The sequence below is a fragment of the Adiantum capillus-veneris genome, chromosome 5, assembly GCF_014529385.1.
Source record: "Adiantum capillus-veneris isolate H3 chromosome 5, ASM1452938v2, whole genome shotgun sequence".
Taxonomy (NCBI): Eukaryota; Viridiplantae; Streptophyta; class Polypodiopsida; order Polypodiales; family Pteridaceae; genus Adiantum; species Adiantum capillus-veneris.
In genome coordinates this window covers 162,444,186-162,470,224 of record NC_140935.1, presented here as the reverse complement: position 1 = coordinate 162,470,224, position 26,039 = coordinate 162,444,186, and the positions used below count along the sequence as shown (strand labels likewise).

The following is a 26,039-nucleotide window of genomic DNA, read 5'->3' as shown; positions in this document are numbered from 1 at the left end:
TACATATCTTAAGTTGTTAGTTAAGTTACTTTATGCTTTATGGTACTAACAAATTTGGGCTTGGCAATATGGCAAAACAATATTTGAAAAGCTAGCCTATGGGTTAAAATAGGACACTTGGATCAAAAGGGGCAATGGCCTTTTGATCAAAATGATATATATGTTAAATATCTATTTAAGGTCTTATAAAAATTGGGCTATATAGAAACCATACATATAATTACTGCCAATAAATGAGATAATGAACTTTTTTTCACAATAAAAACTAAAGAACGGAAAGACATGAACACTTTCGATAGTGGTTTTAAGTTAAAAAGAGTTGTAAGTTGAACATGGATAACAACTGATATAGTCCATTGACACTTGTAATACACATCCAAGGTTAACGAATCTGTTGTTTTGTTTAGATGAATGCAGGTGAGGACTCTATCCTTTCTTGGATTTTTTTTTTGGCTTAAAGCTATTGTCTGCCCAAGAGTACACTTGTTCCTACCACTTGGGAAGTAATTTTGTATTGGATCATTATCATTGTATACTAGAATGTGGCTTCATTCTAATATACCATGTACAAAGATAATTCTAAGACTGAATTGTTTTTGTACTAATTTTCGTTTTTTCTCTAAAGCAAGATGTCTTTTGAATGTAAAAGTTCATATATGTCTTATTATATAAGTCAAAATAGCTACATGCACTCATTTTAGTAAATATGTATAGATGAAAAACCCCAAACCAAGGGAAACCCATAAACAATGTTACATCACTATCCAAAGTATGGAACTTACAAAGCAATTAAAGTAAATCTCATGGTTTTGAAGGGAGAGAGGTCATCCAAATCAAAACTGAAGTGAAGTGAATGGCATAGAGAACTCTTGAAAATGCCAAAATAATTTGCAACTACCTTATGAAACATGCAAAATTTCGAGGATTTCACATTGTCTAGAACATCCAAAACTTGACCCAAGTCAAAAAAGGTTTACATTGTGATAAAGAGGAAGAGAATTCACCAACTAGAGGAAGAACCTGTAATTCTTTAAGCATAGAGATGGGTGGCACATACAAAACACAATCAAAGACATATCTATAGAAAAGGACTCTTGTAAAATAAGCTTATTTTTGGGGATGCTCAAGATGACATTTTCCCACCACACCTCTCTTTTATGCATGTTCCATAGTGCATTAAAATGCCCAACAATCCAAGAGGGAAAGTGTATGTATGTGTGTGTGAGTACAAATTTTTTGTGGATCAACTATAATTGCACTAGATTGACTGCACTTGTTTAGCAATATCGGTAAACATGAAAGGACCATGAATCTACCAATCTCCTAATCTATCCTCACTTAAAAGTGGATCAATTGGACATAAGAAATCAAACATTCAAAAATTCTATGCCACAATTGTCTGCAATGCATATTGAGACCAAAATTTCTAGAAGCCGTTGGAATTGGAAGAGAGTGTCCATTATCATCGATCACTATCAATACATTTGATTTCAAAGAAACAAGCCTGGTAAGACAAAATATGACCCAAAGGTTTTGTAAAAACCATACTCCAATGTATGTTTTCAAGTCTCAATGAATTACCTTGTTGTGCATCCCGAGCATGCCAAAACATATGCCTTGGAATCAAATGCCAATATATCACGCTTGAAGTCAAAGAACATGTAGGTACCTTATCCTCAAGTTTTCCAAATATGACTTTCTAATACGAAGGTTGCTAGTGAAAAAAAGAAGCGATGAGACATATACGACATAAATGGGCAAAGCATGATTGTCCAAAATTGTTTTTACTCAATTAGCACTGACAATAAAGTGGCTTCTCTTTCCACTGAATGAAACTTAAATGTAAAATGTTTAATCCCCCATGTCACCTTTGCATACAAAGCTGATCATACTCAAATCCTTTTTTTGCTTTTGTCCTCCCAAAAAGCTCCATAAGTTTACTTAAAAGAAGCAATATGAAAAACTAACCAATTCAAAAGAGGTAGGAAAATTGAGGTATGCCATCAAGGAAGTGCATAGTTTTGAGATGCACATGTAGTAGCCAAGTTGATAATCTCCAAGATTGTAGCTTAGTTTTGAGTTTTTTAATAACCCAATCTAGCTACTTAGAAGAGGAAGCTCACCAAGCTAACAAGTATCTTAGATGGCGAACAAATGTAGACAATGAAACTACGTCGCATAACCATAGATCTTAGTGCTATTCTTTGGAATTCAATGTTAATGGTTTGGATTTCATATAGCTCAATCCCACAACTAATCCAAACAATGCAAAGAAGTCATGGTTTGAGCAATAAAATCCCATTGGATTGTGACTTTTCCAATATCCACTTGCATTATCAAAAAAGTATTCCTAATGGCTTCAAAAAAAAAAAAAAAGCTCCTAATTCAAAGATTCCACTCAAAGACAAAAAAAATCATGCGTTAATCTATAGCATGTAGCGACAGGCAATGATGAAGCACATAAATTTGCAACAATATTATCAAAGAAAGATGAATACAACATTGAGAGAGAGAGAGAGAGAGAGAGAGAGAAACGCTAAAGAGAACTTAAAAGAAAACGCTAAAGGAAAAATGAAAGAGCGAAAAAACACCTATTTATATGGACACAAAAGGTTTTTTGACTTTCCACCTTCATTCGTTTTTTGACTTTCCACCTTCACGTGTCTTTTCATTTCCTAAACTCACCCCTTCACTTATGCACTTAATATGTTTTGAAAGAATTTTTATTTTTTTGAGATTGGGGAGACCTAATCAATACATCTTGATTTGTATATTTAATATCAATCCATGCCATCGTTCACCAAATTATCATTAATTTTCTTCTTGGAATAAACTCATATGGTGTCTTATGAAAACCAAAAAATAGGCAATATGGCATATGATTGACAACCATCTTTAAAAAAATAATTTGAAACCATAGGTATGGGAGAACTGCTCACATAAAGACATTTTCGGGTAAAAGCTTAACAAGCCCCTCTTTTCAAGGATGAGAAAGTGACTTTTTTTCCATGCTTGATAGGTTACAAGAATAATCCAAAGAACCAACATATGAAATCTAATAGCCTAAAATTAGGAGCTTGACCTACCAATCATTATGATTGTTCTCAATGTTAGCCCTATTTCTATGTATACATTTGTCGTGACTTCACAACACACACACACATACACACCTTGTTGTCCATCATTGACTTCTAAGGGAGGGTTGTTTGAAAGAGGTCTTTGTTCCTCTCTATGTATCCTCTCTAGATTGTCATGTATGTACTCATGGAGTGTGCATTCCTCTGTCAGATAGATATTGTAGGCATATGTTGAGTGTGTGGAAGAATCCTCCCAAACCTCCCCTCAAAAGAGAATCAATTAGGGGTAAGTTTTTAGTTTTCGTTTCAATTGGCGTCTATCCTCATTGTGCTCCATTAATCATGAGTGCTACTCTAACTTGTAAACCCAACAATTCTTTGGCAAGTTGAAGGTAAAATTCTCTTGGGCCTTGAAAAACATATCCTTAGAACTTCCCCTTGGAACTACCTTACACACTAAAGATCCCGAGGCATATAACAGACTTGGGTCATGGGATCAATTGTGAGGGATCACTAGCAAGCAACTCAAGGCTCTTCAAGCCTTGAACATTAGAGATCACAAGGTCTTTAATGGACCTGGATCATGGGATGAATGGTGAGAGATTACTGACAAGTAAGAGAAGACTCTTTAACTATTAAAAGAAAAATCAGTTTTTAATCACCCTTCAAAGACTTGAACTGAGCTTGAACCCTCCCATGCTATTAGATGCTTGATTGGGTATCTACGAGTCCCCGTCTGTTAGAGTGTGGTGGAATGCATACTTGGGTTGAAAGGGTTGGGGGTGCTTGTGACAGAGTTCATGGTTAATGTAGGTAGGTGGGCTACTACATATGGCATGGCAATAAGCTGCACTCTTATCATTGCCTATACAATCAAGAATAAGTACCCTATGCCACGTATGGACGAGTTGTCTCACCAACTCCAGGGGGCGGATATTTTCTAAAATTAACTTGAGATCCAAGTATTATCAAGTCACCGTTCAAGAATGGGATGTTCCCTAGAATACATTTTGAAGTAGTTTTGCACATTATAAATCCTTGGTCATGCTATTTGGGTTGACCAATGCACCTATAACATTTATGACACTCATGGATAGTGACCTACATCCAAACTAAAAAAAATTCATAGCTATTTTTCTAGATGACATATTTGTGTATAATGGGTCATGTCGAGAGACATTTATGCCAAAAGTTGGAGTTGTTCCATAAATACACTACTTTTGTAAAGGAAAGTGAATGTGAATTTTTTGTGAAACTTTCCCATACTTGGGCCATTTTAAATATGTTATGGGAACACAAATGGAGTCTAAGAAAGTTAAGGCTATTCTCAAGTGGCCAATATCAAAAAACCTCAAAGAGTGATAGATTTTTCTTGACATGTCAGATGTTTACTGTCAACGTAATTTTATTGAGGATACTTTATCTTGGAGTTGGATTCTAGCGGGAAGACTGATAGGCCAATTTTATTGCAAAGGGGATGCCTTGTTGTATTTGAGAGTAAGAAGCTCGATCAAGCTCGGTGTAACTACTGGACTTTTGAGCTAGTGCTACTAGGGATTGTATATGCTTTTGAAAAGCGGCAACGTTGCCTATATGTGTGCATGGAAAATACAATGTGGTGGTTGATGCTTTGAGTTGCATGCGAGCCAACATAAGCTTAGTTTCACAGCCTTCAAGCATGATTGCACACATTCAACATCCATGATGCGTTACACACACACTCTCTCTCTCTCTCTCTCTCTCTCTCTCTCTCTCATACTGAAATCTACATACACTTAAATCATTTTGCAATAGCACTTGAGGGGGAAAAGGTAAAGAGAAGGCTCCTTTGATATTCCTTGCAAAATATGGAGATGGATGATGATTCTACTTCTTCCATGGTCTATGGAAATTTTTTGTTTCTCACATTCTTAAACTTTTACAAAAAGTGTTTTTTTCCCTAAGAGGCTTGAGTGGATAATAATTATTTTTTGAAAATATGGAGCATTGGGATGTTTGTCTCTTGGACTAGTTTTACTGCCTTTTTTTTTAAAAAAATGTATACATAAGAGCTCAACTCTTGGCCCAAGGGTCAATATTAGAGCTCCCGTTGAGACACAAATTGGAGGTGCAAAGGCATGCACACTAAGGTTCTTTGCATCTCTTTCTCTTCTTTTTTAATGAGAACATACAATGGGTTTTTCTTATCTAGATGTAAAGTGCATCTCGTAGGTTGACATCATGGATGACTATAGATCATTAAGGGAAGCATTTATAGTTAATAGAGCACAAATAGAGTTGATGGGAGCTGATGGGAGCTGAAAGAAAAACTTACACACAATGTTTGCTATGCCTCTTCTTCTCATCTCTTAATGAGAACATACAATGGGCCTTTCCCTTTCCTATATAGAGGTAAAGTGTGCCTCGTAAGTTGATGTCATGGGTGAGTACATAGCTTTAAGGGATCTTCAACCAAATATGTGACGTGATTGAGGAGAGATTTTAGAGGCTTCTTACATGAGTTGGGGACAACTTTCTTTGGGTTAGATACAATATCACTTCTCCATATGATACTCAACGGGTACATACATGACAATCTAGATTGGAAACACACAAAAAGAACATAGAGCTCTTCCCAACACAAGAAAATGGGTTCACCTGCCAAGGTAGACTTTGATGATTGAGCCACCCTATTGGGTGCCTACAAAATGGGATAGAATGGGGGGGTGGTGAGTGAGGTGTTGGAGTGGATAGCAAAACACCATGGTGCATAGTGCAAAAGGTAGAGAGGTAGCAAGGAACATGACGTGTAAAGGAAGGGGAGAGAGAGAGAGGTGTTGGAGTGGATAGCAAAATACCATGGTGCATAGTGCCAGAGGTAGAGAGGTAGCAAGGAACACGACATGTTAAGGGGGGGGGGGGGGGGGGGGGGGAGACAGAGAGAGAGAGAAGATCGTAGTATTGATCACAATATATAATAGGGAGAAGAAAAGAAAGAAGAAGAAGAAACTAGCAATTATCACAACTAGATTTTGTGACTATATTTAAATGAATTAACTTTAAAAATGAACATGGGGCAACTACTTGTTGATGCATTTGTGTCAAATTATGTCAATATGGCAATCAAATTCTCAACCACACTTCTTTTTTTTTGGTTTTCGTGAAAATACATGTGACCTAATCACAATGGTTTCTTCTTCCCTTACTATATTTTGATGGCATACAAACACATAATTATTTGTATGTTGTGTTTAGACTAGAACCAACACAAGTCACCATTGCATCTGACCTTTAAGAGTGCTTGCTTATACTTTAATTCATGCATTTGTGATTAGATTTTATGAAAGAAAATGTGATTTACAACATGCTTTTTTTTGTGTGGCTCTTCTTATCATTTCTTCATAATGAAGTTTTAGCAAAAAACTACATTGCATATTGAGGAATTTTAGCTAACAATGGAGCTCTCTTAGGTCATTTTGTAAACATCCTTTAGCATGGTCTATGACCACAGTCTCTAAGCACAATTTTGAGAACAAAGAGCATATAAGAAGCATTGAACCTACTAGAGTTGCATTAATGTTCGATGCTTTTAGTAGTGATCATGTCTTATGTGTTAGGAAATAGGACTTAGCTAAGTAGATGAATGAGTAGTTTACTTAATGGAGAGAGATAATTTTTTCATGTGAAAGATTATAGAGTAGAGAGAGAGAGAGAGAGAGAGAGAGATATCACACACGATATATGTAGTTCATCCAATGTGGGTTACGTCTACGAGAAAACAATCACTCAATGGCTTTAGTACTTCAAACAAGAAGTAATTACAAAGGGATTATACCCTTTTGGAGCTCCCGCTTTGCTTCACTCCTCTCACCACATCACATCAACTTCACAATGCACCACAATGTTTCACAATCCGTTTTTGTGTGTAGAAGAGGCCTCTTTTTATAGGCCAAAAGGACTGCTCTTTCTCATGAGAGGCATCCGTGTGTAACCGCCTGTGTGTTGACAAGTCCAAATTGGACCGTCCAATCCGCCCATGTGTGGTCGTCCTCGAGAAGACAAGTCTGTCTTTGAAATCGGCTACCGGCCACCGATCAACCGACCAAACGATCGATCGTTTTTCGACCACTTTCCGGCCGCTGTCCGGCCATTATATTCCGACGAAGCCAGTCTCGAGCAAAACTCGAGACTGACCGTGAAAATTTTGATTTTTGATGAGTGGTTTTTCTTCACACACAATGGCTTCTCCTCATAATGGAAACCTTACAAATGTGCTTTTTAATACAAAAAATTGTAAGGGGTAAATCACGCTCCATACTTAATAATCTCCCACTTGGAAACTGATCTTCACACCAAACCTGTGACTGATTTCCATCTTGGATTCTTATCCTTGAATGCCGATTGAAGATGAGCAGAAGCTCAACTTCTTCTTGTTGACCACCTTTGTAAACATGTCTGCGGGATTTTCACGTATATGCACACACTTCCAAAATGTGCGTATGAAGTGATATCTCACCTCAATGTGCTTTGTCCTTGACTAAAAAGTTGAGTTGACACAATTGTATTGTTTGAATACAAGCTATTCTAAGAATCTGTGAAGCCACAAAACTTCTTTGCTTGCCTCTGTCATTGCTACATACTCTGTCTTCGTGGTAGAAAGTGAAACCACTTTCTACAGCTTTGAAGCTCAACTTACTGCTGGGCCTCAAACCGTGAAGACATAGCCAGTAGTACTCCTTTGAGTATCTTTGTCACCTGCCATATCTGCATCAGCATACCCTTGAAAAAAAAATCAGTTCCTTCAAAATACAAAGCATTTGTTGTTGCCTCTTTCAGATACCTAAGTATCCACTTCACAGTTTGCCAGTGCTCTTTACCTGGGTTATCCATGAACCTACTTACAACTCCCACTGCATGTGCAATATTTGGCCTTGTCTAGACCATAGTATACATAAGAGAACCTACCGCTACAGCATATGGAACTTTAGACATATAGGCTATCTTCTCTTGTGTCTTTGGACACATATCCTTGGTTAGTTTAAAGTGACCATCCAAAGGTGTAGAAATCGTTTTTACATTTTGCATTGCAAATATTTTTAGTATCTTCTTGATGTAATCCTCTTGAGATAGCTTTATTATCTTCTTCATCCTATCCTTTGATATCTTCATACCAAGTATCCTCTCTGCAGCACCTAAATCTTTCATTGCAAAATTTTAGACAATTTCTCTATTAGGTCTTTGATGTCCTGTATGTTAGCACTTGCAATCAGCTTGTCATCAACATACAACATTAGGATGATGAACTTCCCATCTCCCAAATTCTTTGTGTAGACGCAATGATCTGAGTTGCATCTTTTGTGAATCCATGATCCAACATCCATCGATCGAACTTCAAGTACCACTGTCTTGATGCTTGCTTTTAACCATACAAGCTTTTTTTTAATCTGGAAACCATTTTCTCCTTACCTTTTACTTCATACCCCTTTGGTTGAAGCATGTAAATTTCCTACTCTAAGTCGCCGTGAGGGAATGCCGTATTTACATCCTTTTGCTTAAGATTTACATCATGAGCAGCCACAAGGCTTAAGACAAGCCTAATTGAGTTCATTTTTAAAACATGAGAAAATATTTCATTGAAGTCAATACCTTTATTTTGAAAAAACCCTTTTACCACAAGCTTAGAATTGTACCTTCTCTTCCCACCTTTTTCTGGACGTCTACTTGCTCTTGTAGATCTTTGGGGAATAGGTTGAGGTTGTTGTACGTTGTCACCGTTTACACTCCTTGAGTCTTCATCGTCCTCAAGCTCCATGTACTCATCACGTGTTTCTTTTGTTTGTTTTCTTTCCAAGTAATCTTTGTACATATTTCGTTTGTTAAAAATTCCATCCCTACTCCTAAAGATTTTACCATCTTCAGGATTCCATAGGTGATACCCAAAGTCATCTTCTCCATAGCCAATGAAGAAACACTTTTTGGACTTTGCATCTAGCTTTGACCTTAGGCTTCTATCTATGTGCATGAAAGCCTCGCACCCAAACACTTTGAAAAATGAATAGTTTACCAGTTTACCTGTCCAAGCCTCCTCCGGAACTCCCCCATCCAATGCCGTTGAGGGTGACCCGTTGATTAAGTACAGAGATGTACTTACTGCTTTCCCCCAAAGCTCAATCGGTAGGCCTGCATGTAGCCACATGCTTCATGCTCGATCCATGATTTTCCAGTTCATCCTTTTCAAAATCCCATTTTGTTGAGGTGTCCTTGGGATTGTCTTTTGCCTCCGAATGCCATTGCTAGCACAAAAGCTTTCAAAAGCTTGGCTGCAATATTCGCCTCCATTGTCGGATCTAAGGCATTTAACCTTGGTACCATGTTTCATTCTCCATAAAGGCTTTCCACCTTTGAAATATGAAAAACACATTGGATTTATTCTTCATTACAGAAACCCATGTTTTCCTAGTCGCATCTCTATAAATGTTATATAGTACAATGAGCCACCAAGTGATGGTGTACTTGCAGGACCCCAAACGTCAGAATGAACCAACTCAAGTTTTTTATTTTTTCTTTCATTTTTTGATTTTTGAAATTTCACACTCTTTTGTTTACCATAAACACAATCTTCACAGAACTCTAAGTCCACTTCTTTCAAACCTGGTAGAAGCTTCTTTGATTGAAGGATTTGCATTCCTTTGGCACTCATATGCCTAATTCAGTAGTGCCACACGGCACTGTCAATTTTTGTAGTTGTTGCACAAGCTGAAGATTGAGAGTTCACAGTATACAAGTAAAATGTACCAACCTTTTCTCTTTTGGCAATCACCAAAGATCCCTTTGAGATCTTTCACCGTTTGTTTCCGAATGCAATGTTGTGACCTTCATCGTCCAATTGTTCTGTAGAGACAACGGGGGCCTTACAAATGTACATTTTTAATACATAAAATTAGAAGGGTAAATCAAGCTCCATACTTAACATTATGAGACATGCACATTTTTTAATTGCTCTCTACATGCACAGGCATGCTATAATCAAATGTTGTTGTTGTCAGTAAAAGTATGACACCAACTACTAAATCAATCAAGCAGATTTTGAGACAACACACTCTCACCTCTAGATCACATCAAATGATCTCCTATGGGTGGTTTTTTGTGTGTTGGGTTTGGCCCAACTCACAAAGGTTCAACCGATTCCTTAGGACACATGAAGTCTCTATTATTGTGTAATGAAGAGTCTGTCATCTTGGCATACATTCTGCAATGGAGACCCATCCAAGCTCGATGTAAAGGCCTATGAGTGATGAATAATGAAAATTAGCCTAGGTCGACTACTTGGGAAGATTTTGAGGTAGTCTTTTGAATAATGAGAGACTAGAATTGGATGAACTACAAAGCACTTAAGATGGACTACCTTAAAATCCATCGACTGGTGTGAGGCCTTGCTTGTTTTTGAAGAAGGAATACAAGGCAAAGGTTCACCAACAACAAGGATTGCAAAAGATTTTTGAAAGCACTCAAATTTTTGGTAGTGCAATTGGGAAAAAGTTAAACGTAGGGCATTGTGAGAAATTAATTGTTCATCTTAATACAATAAAAAGAAAGAGTATGGCTCTTGTTGGTGAGATGTCTAAGAAGGCCAAGGGGTGAAGATTTCTCGTCACTCACGAGTGCATACTTTGAGAGAGGAAAGAAAGATAAAATAATTGCATCTCTAGTTTACACGGAAAACCATATTGTCCGCAACTAAAGCACGAGAAGTTGGAGAAGAGCAAGGGTGAAGCCATGCACATGGTGCTAGTTTTCCCTTGCATCTCCTAATTATTTAATTGTTCACGTTACTCATAATGAAGCTTCCCACTAGTGTTGTCTTCTAACTTGGATGTGGCAAACCACATTTGGACACCATAAGTTATGGCCTGCATGCATGCTACCATTATTAGCTAACGTGTTTGTATTTTGGTGGATGATGGAACCACACATAATTTTCTTAGTTGAAGAAGCCCAAATTTGTATAGTCTACCAATGTGTACGCATACATTGTCGTGATAATTGTTTTAGACACTATGATCAAGGGTGCAGTCATTGTTCAAGGAGGCACTATGCACCTTGATTTTTGTGCTATGTATATACTCCATGCAAATGCTATTTAAGATCATTGTTGGTTACATGGTCTTGATAGTTCTTTGAATAATGGCTATGGATAGAAGACACTTGCTTTGAGGGATATGATTAACAAGTTTAAATTGCTAGAGTAATACGATATGTCCTATCCATTGATATATGTAGCTGGATTATAATATTGGGATAATGTAGTACAATAATCTTATTTCTATTTTCATTTATCTTTGATCTTGTTTTTAATCACTCTTTACATAATAATAGGCATTTGAACAAGTCTCTTTGTTTTCTACGATGTACCTTGCACCATAAATAACATAGAGTGGGCACCTATAGAATCTCTTTTGGGGTGCCACCTGTGTTTTATAACACATCATTGATGTTGTACATGGTAGAGAACCCATAAGTAAGCCACCATATTAGCTTGATATTAATAAACCAAAATCTATATTATCTTAGTATAATTAGAGCTACTGGGTTAAAAACTTGATTAGATGATTAAGTCTCCCCAATCTTGAAAGATAAAAAATCCTTTCAAAACATCTCGAGTGCATAAAGTGAAGGGTGAGTTTAGGAAATGAAAGACAGTGGAGGTGGAAAGTCAAAAGACTTTTTGTGTTCATATAAATAGAGATGGTCGAATGCATCTTATACATTTGTGTTTTTCCTCATAATTTTCTTTTCTCTAGCGTGAAATTAAATTAGGAACACCTTTTAATTTTTTTGAAGCCATTTGGAATACCTTTTAAACTTTCAAATTAGATGACAATCTCATGTATGATTTCATTAAACCAAGGTTGTATCCATGGGATTCATCAACATCTCTGTAGATGAAAAATAAGAACGAGGTCATATGCTTGTGTATAACTTATTGTGGCTTTAATTCTATTACAATCGAGAATAAGTTTTCCTTATCAAGTAACGATAAATTCTTCATCAATTACAAGGTGTACAACACTATACACTAACTGAATTATGTATGGATATCATCAAGTGCACATACATCCAATTGATTTACCAATTTCCAATTGCTATACCTATCATAGGTGTGCATAGGTTCAATTGGTATACCTCTAGGTTGTCATCTAGATTTACCAATTTCCAATTGATATACTTATCATAGGTGTGCATAGGTCCAATTGGTATACCTCTAGGTTTTCATCAAGATTTACCAGTTTCCAATTCATATACTTATCATAGGTGTGCATAGGTCCAATTGGTATAACTATGTTGGCATTTAGAACTTGGGTTGGGCATCATAATTTTGGGTTAGGCCTTTTGGCCTTACCAATGCCTTTGCAAACAATTTGTGGTGGAAAAGTATGTTCATACTTGAATTTTTCATGAACACCACTCGAAGAAGATAGACTGGTCCAAAGCAAGAAGTAAGACAGAGCACAAAACAAATTTTATTTCCAAATCAAGAAGTAAGACAAAGCACAACACAAATTGGCTTCCCTTGAAAATCTATGGCTTGAATTGAAATGATTTCCTATTGATAATGCATACTTACTTTGGTGTGTATGTATCCCCAAACTCAAACGCTAGGCACAAAATTTTTCATGAGTGTCATGATAGTCAAAGTGCAATTCACCATGATATTTAAAAGACTTAAGAACAAGTATGTCAAAATTCTACTAGCCATTATGTTGAAGGTTTTTTGTCGAATTTTTTGGCAAGTTCAAAATTCCAATGAGCATAATGCAAAGGAGAAACCATGCATGGGCACTTTTCTTTATATGCTAGAGCACTTCTCTATTTTAGGTTTGAGGAACATAAGATCAATGTTCTCAAGTCCTTTCAAGGCCCTCTTATCCTTACCATTCCAAAAACCAATAGGGGCTCTTTTGTTGTGGTGGTTCACAGCCACCAACTCACTTGTGTACAAGCATTCTTCTAGCGTAGAGCACAAACCATCTCTCTTTAAATCATTTCTTCAAGTTGCAATTGTTAATATTTTATTTAAAGTGTGTAGTGCACTATCACTCTCACTAGCCTCTATCGTAGCAAAAGTTTGATTGAAGACCATAGGCTGCAGTTTTCTTGCCCTTTACAAGTGACATTATGGTCAATAGTTTTTATGATATTGCAAGGTAATGCTCTAATCCACAAAAACTTTAGTAGATGAATTCCTAAGATCATGATAAGCTAGCTACAAATACAACACATGTGGAGAAAAAAATGCTTTCAATTCGCAAAGGCATTAGCTTTACATTTTCAAAACTTTTTTTTTTTTGTTGAAAAAAGAGTAATTTCTTGCCCAAACTGTTTTCTACTTCACATAAAGGAAGTGCATCTAGTCCACAAACTTGATCTTGGTAGATATAAATTACAAATTTTTTTTGCATCCCTAGAGTTACAAATCTTCACTAGTTGATACATCTTTACTACTTTGTAGGATTTTTGGAGATTGAGGTTACTACTCTTAATAGATTCCTTTTGGTGCCATAATCACCACCAATTTTACCACCATTATGCTCGCATTGTAGATATTACCTTTCACATATAACTTGAAGAGTGATGGCATTAGAAATGATAGCCTGACAATGAATTTCATACTGTTTCCTTGAGAAGAACCTTCATTTTTCCTTAATACTACAAGATACCAGATCTTCTTATGTTGCATGCACATATTTTGGGAGTGCCATTGTGGTTTCCATCGTCACTCGAAATCTCCTTCTTTATTGTTAGAGAAAGTATCCAAGCCAGTAGCGAGAAGCCAATTAAAAGGCGAGTCCTTGTGGTGATCAAAATAACTTTTCTGTTTAAAATTGGTTTTTAGCCAAGATCTTTAAGGCCAAACTGTAAGCTCTTTTGAAATGAAATGCTTCCAATTGTGAGGTGTTTGGTTCAAATCACTGTGGCATCAACACCTCTAATTTGGCTCAAGTTCATCCCTTTTATGGTTGAATTTTTGTTACACACAATGACCTTTATCATGACATAGCTTCTTGCATTGAGCTTTAGAAAGATCTATTAGGGATGGGCTTTGTCTAAACCCCCTATGTGAACATCCTCTTACATGTCGAGAGACATTTGTAAAGCATAGCCCTTGAAGTCGGCCATGAAAAGCCACATGCATGCATTGTTTGTAAGTGTATGTGTCAATAAGATGCCTCTCCCTTTATGCCCACCATATATAGACTTAAAAAAGTCCTTTTTTGAACGAGAAAGTCTCATGAAAATGAAAAGCGAAATAGATTTTTTTTCTTCAATATTTTGACTTCATTATTACTTGCACAAATGAGCAAAGCTTGCCAATTTTATTTTTTTTTCTAACTAGAGAAAAAAGCACACACTTGAAACTTTCTTGGTTTTTAGGTTAAAAAAGGGCAATCTTGTTTTGATGGTCTTGGACAGTATAATAACAACATAGCCCTGCAATGTTTATGCCACACCAAAGAGACGATACTATATATTAATAGGTGACTTGGTTAAGTTTCTCACTCTTAGAAATAGAGTCAAAAGCAACGGCCAAAACAATTATAATCATTTCAAGCACCCAAATCCAACAATGCTTGACTCAATAAGACACTCTTGAAGAGAGATACATCACACAAAATTCACAACAAGTAGTTTTGAGAGAGGTATTTCTAACTAATTGATGATGCAAATATAATAAAAATGGCTAAAATTGAATGCTAATCAAGGACTTTCTATACACATTGCAACAAGCCAAGAAGGGTAGTAGCTCAAGACAATTTTCCAAGAACAAGCCCCATGCCTGGTTACTTAAGCAAGGATTTAAGTGAGAGAGGCTTATTAGAGAGAGAGATAATTAAAAGAGAGGTAACTTAGTTCTAATGTCTAGTATCAACGAGATTAAAAGATGCTAATCCCTATATAGGGCTCTGATACCATGGGGCACAACTACTCACAAGGTCACCCATCCCTGTTGTTCACTCCCAACTACAAAATTTCCACCAATTAGTATGACCGTCTCAATCCGAAAACCTTAAGGTGTTAGAGACCTCTAACTATCCAATTTATGCAAGCCTTATAGCTAGGCATCTCTTATAGTGCTTACCCCGACAGGTTAAAGCAAAATTAAAATGTCCTTAAAGAGATGAAGCTGCTCCGAATTTCCTTTTCTTGAGAGATATGTCAAAACTTTTTGGCACATCTAAACTTTCTTCTTTACGCTATTAGTGCTTTTGTGTCATAAGCAAGACTCAAAGTTGAGAGGGAGGCACCTTCTCAATTTGCACGACATAGTAGTTGCGTAACTTTGTGGTGCTCTTGCACACAAACATTCCAGCCATTATGAGCTACTAATGTACAAATGCTACAAATGATAGTCGTACGACAAACAAAAGAAAATGTCTCATCAAATAACAAGCAAGTTGAATGTTCTTTAAATTACAGCAATCACTTTGCAACATAAAGCAGCCAAAAACTCAAGCTTTTCTTCTCAAGAATCACAATATTGCATGTCAAGAAGCTGTACACATAGGATATTAGAGTTTACCAAAAATAGAGCACTAAATCTAAACCACCCCTGTTGATGGTTTGGCTCTTGATGTAGAGGCTTCGTGGGAAGTTTGATGGAGGCTCGTTGAAGGTAAAGTTGTCTTGCAAAGTTGATCTCCTTCAGCATTTACTTTAGCTTTACCCTTTTCCGTGATGGTCGGAGATTTCTTCTCTGCATGGATTTGAGAAGCTTCATGGAGTCTTACCGTTGTTGTTGTTGAAGCTTTTGAGTGTTGTTGAAAGAAGAAGTTCTTCCAGCTTTCTATCAGGACCAGGCTTTCTTTGATGTGATGGGAGTCGATTATGTGGAAAGTATCCTTATACTCCCCAATACTCAACTTGAGTATAGCTTCTGCCACTCCAAAGCTAAAAATTACCGTTTTAAAACTTGTGTTCACCATGTCCTCTAGCTCATTGATTGGCGGCTTCCCTGCCATTATCATGTTCTATAAGTCATTAGATTCTTTGTCGCTTTTGGATCTATCATAGTTGTGCATGTGATTTTGAGTCCTGTATCTCCACATATGCTAAAATTGATTGTCGTAGGGGACAATTGATCTTCTTCCTTATGCCTGATCTTGCATTTGTTGAAGATTTGATCTATTGAACTTAAAGACAGAAAATGCATTTTTTTGGATTGAATTAAGCTGTATGATTGCAAATGAAATTCAGCAACGGTCAAAACCAATGTGATGACTCTTGGGGACAAGAATCACAATATTGCACTCCCTTTTTGTTTGTTAAGTTGTGCACTCGGTGACACTTTCATACGCAAGATTTTTTTTTTTTTTTTGGATTGAATTAAGTTGTATGGTTGCCAAGGAAATACAACTGCTGTCCAAACCAATGTGATGACTTTTGGGGACAAGATACATTGGTTAGCTTTTCTTAGGGCACTCTTTATGCAAGACTTTTCAAAGCATAGATGCTTTGGGAATAAAAACCTTACATGAGTGTTTTGAAGTTCTGGTATTTCCCTTACTATACACTCAGTGCTTCTTTTATCTGTTTAACAGTCTTTGGACTGACAACAATGAATGTCCTCACAAGCTTTCAAACAATAGGCTGCTAAAAAGCAAGATTATGGATAAAATGTAGAAAGTGAATGATTTCCACAGACATAATAACTTATGATGAGGAGTAATGTTAATGAATAATGGCTTCTTCAATTGGACCCAAGGCTTCCCTCCCCCTCTTTGCCCCACCATTCCATTGTTTCCCAAGTCATATTGCTTTAGCATAGTCAAATTCATTGCATGAGCCATTCCCCTCCCCCCTCTTTCCTGTCCATATACCACCACAGCAATGGTCCAATTCATTGTAGAACCAATGGCCATACAAGAACCTTGTGTTCTATAATAGGAGTTATGTGCTTTTTTTACTCCAAGAATCTTCATCTGAGTACCAAGGTATAAATCAAAGGACCATTTGAAGTTATACAATACCCTTTAAGCAGTTCTGGATTGGCAAGAAACCAAAAAAAGGGCCACAAAATGATCATATAGCCTTAACAGCCAGATAACATGGCGTGTGTCCGCTATACAAAGTAAGGATCTCAGTAAGAACCATCACTGAGAAATGGCCATAAAGTATTCACTACAAGTTCCGCATCAGAAGTGGCATTTCCAAAAACCCTTAAGCTTGCTTCCACATTAGTGAATTGCAGGTAATTGTGCCCAGCAATCGTTCAATGGCTTGTCATACAAAATTCCAATGACTTCTCACAAACTAGAGGGCGCGCCGCTTGAGATTAGAATTCCAAAGACTACTGCTAAGGATGCAGTGACCACTTTACACCCACATGTTTGCATCTCATGGCAAAGGTTGACTACCTTGCAGAAAATCAGTCAGGCTAAAATCTTCCGTCTTTTGAGAATCACTCCAAAGTTTTAGCTTTTCCGCCCAATCTGCTGTTGAGCCTTGGGAATTGAAGAGATATTCCTGCATTCATGGACCAAAACAACCTTGTTGAGACCATCTAACAGGAGCACTGCATAGGTTCCCACATTTTTGAGACATGTTTACATATTGCATAATCGTGTCTCAGAGAAGAACTTGTGCATAAGACCTGACGGAATATAAAGATGGCAATTTTCCTTTCATATATCAGCCTTTTTAACATTGCTGGGCATATCAACAGCAAAGAAAAGCTGAGAGCTGGAATCAATCTAATCGAGTGACCTGAACAAGAAAGTTGGGTGTGCCCTGGAAGAGCCCAGACACAGCATGCAGATGCATGCCCCTTTTCAAGAAAATTTAAGGGGACTTCAGCTTACAGCCAGGTGTTATGGGGTGCAAGCCTTGCTCTTATACAAACTCTTTGAAAAACTGAGCACATAAAAAACGAGTGACCTCTAACTATGTAAAATATGTGCACATAATTGTCAACATCATAGACGGTGTATCTTAAAGAGCAACTAACAGCACATGATGTGAAGAGTAGTCAAAAGATAAAGTGAGAAACCATGTGATGAAAATTGGGAAACGAAAGCACCCTGTAAGTCGTTATCGGGATGGAACTCACCAGAAAGTCTGATGGTGGTGTGCCAAGAACAATCTTGTCAAGAGAAGGTGCATCTTGGCTCTCCACCAGCTTGGAGCAGGCTTCAGTCACTATGCTCTTCCAATCACTGGTGCCATCACCTTGACTCAATGCTTTCAGGTTCTCATTGCACAATAATTTCAACAAGTCAGCATCAAGGGAGCCTGAAAATGGCTGAGACCCCAGATTTGGTAAATTATCCTCTCTCAGTAATTCAGATTGAGGAGCATCTGCCGATGCACGACATTCAGCACCATCAATCTGCCTATCTTGACACATAACTTGGGGTTGCTCCATTTCCAAATTTATCTCTGAAAGCCCAGGTTTCTCCTCCACTGGATCAGCAAAAGCTGCTATTACCTGCTGACATTATTTTCAAAAATCATGGAGTGTTAGGTCTCCCTTACTCGGAATGTCAATCTGGACTGCAGAATCCAAAGTACCTAAAACAGAACTAGCCCTTTGGATATATTTTTACCTGTTTCTGTGCTATAGATGCATTGAGACGATTCACGTCTTCAGATAAAGCTTTCAAGAGTCCTTTGTTACAAGGAGCTGGGGTCAGAGAAACTGATGTTACTCCTGATGAAGCGTTGCTTTGCTCTTCTATCAGTTCCAAAGCCACCTGCTCAACTTCCTCGTTGTTATCATTTCCTGTTGCTACAGCCTGCCTTGGTTGAATCTGGTAGAAAACTTTAGATACCACCAGTTCACCTTCCCGCTCCTCTTCGTCAACACCCAGGTGGTATTGATGCATCACCCAATTGGTTTTCTCTGGCTTCATCTTTTTGCCAGAACTGACATAGAGCACCATGATCTTCTTACATCCTAATTGCTTTTTGTTCTCTAGAACTGCGCGCGTCTTTCCTGTCTTGTGCCACCGTATTTCACCTTCATCAACACGTGAATGAACTTTTCGACGCTTCCTTGTGCCAGTTGTGTATGCCCTTGTTGGTCTATGGAAGAAATGTGTACTAGTACCATCACGACGTATTCCTGGGGTAGCAAACACAATCACAAGGAGCATGCAGACTCTCTCTCTCTCTCTCTCTCTCTCTCTCTCTCTCTCTCTCTCTCTCTCTCTGTGCCCCTGCGCTGCACTCCCGCTCCCTCGCTCGCCTCGCACCCGCTGCCCCGCGCTCTCCCCCCCTCCTTCCCCGTCTATCTATCCCCCCGCCCCGCTCCCCCCCCCCCCCCCCCCCCCCGCTCTGTCTATCGCCCCCGCTGCCCCTGCGCTGCGCTCCCGCTCCCTCTCTCTCTCTCGCGCTGCCCGCCCCGCTCCCTTTGTCTATCGCGCCCCCCCCCCTCCTCTGTCTTTCGCCGTTTAATTTTTTCAACCAACCTATCGCCCCCCCCCCCCCCCCCCCTCTCTCTCTCTCTCTCTCTCTCTCTCTCTCTCCCGTACTATATCTCTATCGCTTCCTTTTAACACTATCGCCCGTACTCTCTCTCTCTCTCTCTCCTACCCCATGCGCTGTTCCCCCCCCCCTTCTCTCCCTTCTCTCTCTCTCTCTCTCTCTCTCTCTCTCTCTCTCTCTCTCTCTCTCTCGCGCGTCCGTACTCTATCGCTGCCCCTCCCTTGCCATACCTCCTCGCGTTCCCCCACTCACCCAGCTACCGCGCCCGCTGCTAGTGTGGGTGCACACGTACGCTTAGTGACTCCTTTTCGGACGGCAATCAAGCATGAGGAAGCTGAACGATAAAGCCGACCCCCTAGAGGATGCCATTCAAAAGTGCAAAGAGGAAATGACGGAGACCATTACCAAGATGAACTGCAATCTCTTGGGCACAATAAACATGCTCGAAGGACGCGTGTTGATCCAAGAGAGCAAGATAAATACGCTGGAAGACTGAGTGACGACTCAAGATGAAGAGATTGCGTCACTCAAGAAAGATCTCGCCGAAGCACGATCAAGAAACACACTGGAAGAGGGCGAACTGCAACCCTCAGTAATCGAAGAAATCAACACGATCAAGGAGCAAGTACGGGCCATCAAAGAGGGAGAAGAGCAACACAAAGAAATGACGACTTCTTGGGTGGATGTTCTTACCAAAACTCAACAGAAGGCGGATGAAGCCGAGAAATGGATCAAGGTGGCCAAGAAAGGAAAAGGCAAGGAGATAACGCCCACGTCCACACCCACTATCATTAATCAGACACTAGAGGAGGAGCAAAGAAGACGGGTGTGCGCTTTACATGTGAGAATTTGCGGTCTTAAAGACAAAGGCAATGTGGACGAAGAAGTAAAAGAACTCACAGCCTTGATGGGGGTTCATGAGCCGACGCACACAAGGGCATGGAGAGTGGGCAACATAAAGAAAAATGGAGGCAATGGAGAAACCTCAAAAGAAAGGGCACTCATCCTCCGTTTTCCCTCCATGGAAGCGAAGAAGTCCTTCTTGAAGAAAAGACCAACTCTTAAAGAGACTGGCATCTTTCTCGGGGATGATCTCACCCTCTCGCAGATCGCTCGTATGCAGGAAGTAATGCCGGAGATTAGAGCGGCAAGGGGAAAAGGCAAGATTGCTTTTTACCGAGATGGAAAAGTAGTAATACTAGAGCGACGCTCCACATGACGGTGCAAGACTTATGGGACCACACTCAAAGTGGATGCCTGGAACTGTAATGGATCTATGCGTCTTGATGTGGGTGCTTTTGAGGATAGCTTTACTGGAAGAGACATCATCTTTTACTCTGAGATACACCAGGCCCCTGGGCAATCCATGCCTCACATCAGTGGATACAGGTGGCAGACAACTTACAGACAGAAGACACGCTCAGAGCACAGAGGACGGGGCTCGGGGGGAGTGGCAATGTTATTTAGAGAGGATCTGCAGCCACTGATACATATAGCCCATAGGGATGAGCAGGCTAGGTACATGTGGGTGAGATTGAAAGCAGAGACCGGCAGATATCTCTACCTTGCTATTTGCTACTTTCCCCGGGGGCATCAGTTTATGCATCACCCAGAGGACAGTCCCCTTTCTCTATTTTGGATGATGACATATGGGAGTTCTCTAGGGATGGTGACATTATCATCCTAGGGGACTTCAATGCTAGGATTGCCCATCACCAGGCAGTGTTTTATGATACTTCAGAGGAGATGCTAAGAGAGCTAGATGTTGTAGAGACGGGCCTGTCTAGACTATCACGCGATGTGGAATATACTGAGTATGGGCGACACCTGATAGACATGGGTACCGCACATGGATTGGCCATCTTGAACGGCCTAAAGAGATTTCCTGCTGCGGGAGGTTTTACATGCTTCCCACACAGACATGGAGCCAGCACAGTGGACTATGTCATGGCACAACCGAATCTCATCTCTAGTATCCAGGATCTCACAGTTGGGCCCAGACCGGTCGGGGTGGCAGTGGATCACGCTCTGGTGTCGATGACCATCTCCTTCCAGTTCAGTGTAGCACACAGGCCACGGGTAGCAGCCCCTACTTGCTACACCTCCACATGGGAGACGGATTCTGTATACATGGACGGGATCTACGAACGCCTTTGCACTGAGGACCTGGGGCGACCTCTAGAGGAGCTAACTACTATACTGACACAGACATTACATGATGCAGCAGCAGAAGCATACCCACACACCCAGCCTGAGCAGAGCCGCCGATTAGGGAGCATGCCTCAGAACAGCTGGTACGATGAGGAGTGCCGCCAGACTAGAGACAGACTTCAGAGGGAGGTGCTTTTGGGGGACGTCACTCACAGACAGCCACAGATTGACTTCCGACACCTAGTGCGGCGGAAGAAGAGGGCTTTTTTGGCTCGACTCGAGCAGGATCTATATCAGCTATTCTTGAGTCAAGACTCGCGTGAGGTGTGGCGGCTCTTTCATGAGCAGTCCCCCCCCTTGCTATTTCCTCCACAGACCTGGGGTCAGTACGCATCATCTTTGTACACAGTACCTGAACAACTGCCCCTCCCCAACCCCCCCGATCCATGCCCACACATGTGCTTTTTTCACCGCTGAGATGGTGAAGAAAGCTATTGACAGGATGAGGACTGGGAGAGCATATGATCATGATGGCTTAGTCGTTGAGCATTTCATGCATGCCAAAGACCTACTAGCAGAGCTTCTAGTAGTTATGTCTAACCGTGCCATGTGTGAGGGCCTACCGGACACTTGGAGCCTATCTACGATCGTACCTATCTTCAAGTCAGGAGACCCCATGGAGCCTGGGAATTATCGCACTATCATGATTGGACACACACTGGCACGGTTGTATGCATCCATTCTTGAGCAACAGCTGAGTAGATGGGCAGAGAGGGAAGGAATGCGTGCAGCTGGGTAGGCAAGGTTCAGGAGAGGCTTCTCTACTCTTGACCATATCTTGACACTCAGGACCATCATCGAGGAAGGCAAATCTCATGGAGACGGATCTATTGTAGCTTTGTGGACTTCCGCAAAGCTTTTGACACAATACCCAGAGCAAGATTGATGCGCAGATTACAGGAAATGGGAGTACCCACAGAGCTCATTTGGGGGATCATGGCATTGTACAGATCAGTAGTAGGACATGTATGCAGCCTTGAGGGACTTTCTACACCGGTTCCCTCCACTATTGGGGTGAAGCAGGGCTGCCCGCTCTCTCCTACTCTTTTCGGTATGTATGTGGATGAGGTTTTTGACTACATTGAGAGCGATGGGGATAGAGGTGCACAGTTGGCAGGGACATGGATTCCACTTTTGTTATATGCTAATGATATAGTGTTGATCTTTGAATCCCCAGAGGGAATGCAACGTCAATTGGATGCTTTGCATACGTTTGCCCACGAAAGTGGTTTGTCTGTCAACCTTGGTAAAACCAAGGTTATGGTGTTTAATACCACCCCACAGTGGATCAGGAGGTCAGCACCTACATTCACATACGGCCAGGAGACTGTGGAGTACACAGATGCTTACACTTACCTTGGAGTGGTTTTTAGCGGATCTGCATTCTCACTCAGAAGAGCAGCAGAGACCAGACTGACTAGAGCCCACGCAGCATTGGGTAGATTGGAGAAGATGTGTTCGCAGGTTCAGTTTCAGGAGCCCCGGACGAAGCTCTGGCTCTGACACTTTGGTGGCTTCAGCACATCTATGGAGCTGAAATATGGGGACCTTCATTGGATCACCGCGGGAGGCCGGGTCGCATAGATGGATGGGGGAACATGGAGAAACCTCTCATCTCTATGATCTCGCGGCTCATTAGAGCCAAGGCATCAGTACCACGGGCCATTATCCGAGCAAAGCTAGCGGCCCCCCACTAGTGGTGGAGGCGCTCACCAGATCAGTCTCCTTCATAAACCGCACATGGGAACTTCCTAGAGACAGATATGCTCGCATAGCACTTGAGTCCTCTCGACAGTTAGCCATACAAGGAGATACAACATGCTGGTATGGGGAGATGACATCATGGTTTCAGGCGCATGGGTTCAGCATAGACACGCTGCCACCATTCCAGTACTCATTGGATGCACCATCTCTCACTCTTACACAGTCAGAGATCACCAAGCTCATCCGCCAAGACCTAACCCAGCTAGACACCAAGAGGACATGGATACAACCAGCACAGGAATTGGGCACGAAGATGGCTTTCTACAGAGACCACCTTCTCCAACTTACGGAAGATGGTTTTGTGACGAGACCCAGATACATGGATACCCACTTGTCTCATGGGATACAATGTGCTATTGGCCAGTCACGCACATCTTCTCACTAGCTACGGATTGAGACTGGGAGATACAGCGGAGTACCAGCAGAGGCCAGGACATGCCCCTTGTGTGACATGGAGCTTGAGATAGAGCTGCATTATACATGCCGTTGCCCCGTCTACTACGAGATACGAGGCCGCTTCCATTGCTTGTTCAAAGAGGGTTTTGGACCACTCTCAAGAGTCATGGGATACGAAGATCAGAGTTGCCTGGGTTTGTTCTTGCTCGAGCTGCGCAGACATAAAGATAGCCTGATGAATGGCGAGGCTAGCCAGTCTCAAAGACGGATCACAGACTTCTTCAAAGCAGACACGGGACAGCCGCAAGAGCCACTCCCACAGCAGAGCTCCCCCTCGTCTCACACCAGAGGCACACTGATCGATCGAGCGATTGAACTGGGGAAATCCAGGCGCCCACGACTGTGGAGGACTACACAGCATCGACGGAGGCTACGTCAGAAGATTCGGAGCATGCTGGCCAAGTATGCACGACGCTCGGTCAGACTACTAATCATGGAGCGCCAACGACCGATGCTAGATCTCTTGTGATTCAGCTATCCCAGCAAGCTGCCCATTTTTGCTTAGTTTTTTGCTTACTTCACATCGACCAATCTAGGATCCCATAGTATATATATTTGTTTTGTACTGTTGTTATTTTGTTACTCTGACTTTGTATCAGATCCACCACCTTGTACCTTTCTGGTCTCATAGGTCACTATGGCCTTTTGAAGACGTTAATATAACATTTCATTTCTCTCTCTCTCTCTCTCTCTCTCTCTCTCTCTCTCTCTCTCTCTCTCTGGATGGAACGTGCAGGGCTGGGGCTGCTGAATGCGTAGGGCTGAGGCTTCTGAGCGTGCAGGGGCTACTCTCTCGAACCTGTGAGCTGAAGACGCCATCCTACAGCCCCAATGTCCGCGTTTGCAGTTCAGCCAACCCTGGCGTTTCTCTATCCTCTCCAAGGACAGCCCACCGCCATCCCTTCCCCATCTGCGTTTTAGCAGCAAGGCAGCGTTTTATCCTCTCTCTTGCCATCGCCATCCTGGCCCATCTCCATCACCATCAGCAGGAGTCCATTGCCATCATCATCTTGCCCCTTTGCTGGCTGCCCCAAGGCTGCCAAGGTGATCCCCCATCAGCCCCATTCTCTTCTCCCGAATCCATCTCAGAGAACCCTCAGTTTTCAGCCTGTTCCTGCGTTTCACAGAGGGCTGGATAGCAGCCAGAAATCAGCCCAATTGGCCATCTAAATAAGCCCGGGAGGTGCCTTGCTACAAGGAGTTACTGCGGGCAAAGTCACTTGAAGCAGGTAACCAACTTAGTCGCCCAGGTGGCTTGCGGGGGCTGTTATGATGGAGGTCATGAGTGCTTCACCAACTTGCAAGTCCCATACGAAGACAACCTTCATGCTTACAAACAAGCGGATAACACAAGTGGAAATGGAGATGAAGGAATGGAAAGCACAGATGGAAGTATGGTGGAGGGAGAAGGCCAACCTTCTTCAAATGTTCCATAACAAGGCATGCAATGGAAGAAGGAGAAAGAGGACCTACACGCAGAGATACAAGCACTTAAGGCGGATTACAAGCACTCAAAGAAGAGGTCTCAACCCTCAAGCGAGAGCTTGCTGATAGAGCAAGCAGTGGACTAGAGGAAGGCAAATTCCAGCCCTCGGTGAGAGGAAATCAAGGTCATCAAGGAACATGTACGGATGATCAAAGAGGAAGAGAAACACAATGTGGCAAAGACGTCTTCGTGGGTGGATGTGATCACGAAGACACAAAAGAAGGCGGATGAGACCGAGAAATGGATAGAAGTCGCTAAGAAAGGGAAAGGGAAAGAAACCACATCTATCCTCACTCCTACAATCATCAACATGACTTTAGAAGAAGGGCAATGAAGGAAGACTAGAGCTTGGCATGTACGAGAAACCGGTCTAAAAGACCGAGATGATGTGGAAGGGGAAGTCAAAGAACTTCTCCGCATGATGGGTAGTGAGGCTACTCATACAAAGGCATGGACAAGGAAATGGGGAGACTTCAAAGGGGAGAGCTCTAATCATGCGTTTCCCATCCATGGAGGCAAAGAACGACTTCTTGAAGAGGCGTCCTACACTAATGAAAACGGGCATATTCCTTGGAGATGACCTC

General features: G+C 41.1%; 1 protein-coding gene across 2 annotated transcripts in view; it reads right to left on the bottom strand.

Annotated features, from left to right (window-relative positions):
* Positions 1-16,944: 16,944 nt before the first annotated feature.
* The window catches only part of LOC147458459 (SUPPRESSOR OF GAMMA RESPONSE 1-like), a 36,346-nt gene continuing 27,251 nt past the window's right edge, over positions 16,945-26,039 (bottom strand). The window contains exons 4-6 of one of the 2 annotated variants that reach the window (XM_086513078.1): positions 18,659-19,176; positions 18,163-18,543; positions 16,945-17,579 (exon numbers count right to left, since the gene is read on the bottom strand). In XM_086513078.1, coding sequence (XP_086369204.1) covers positions 17,451-17,579; positions 18,163-18,543; positions 18,659-19,176 — 1,028 coding nt within the window. In that variant the 3' untranslated portion in view covers positions 16,945-17,450. The remainder of the gene's footprint in view (positions 17,580-18,162; positions 18,544-18,658; positions 19,177-26,039) is intronic. The other variant, XM_086513079.1, reaches the window with a different exon arrangement.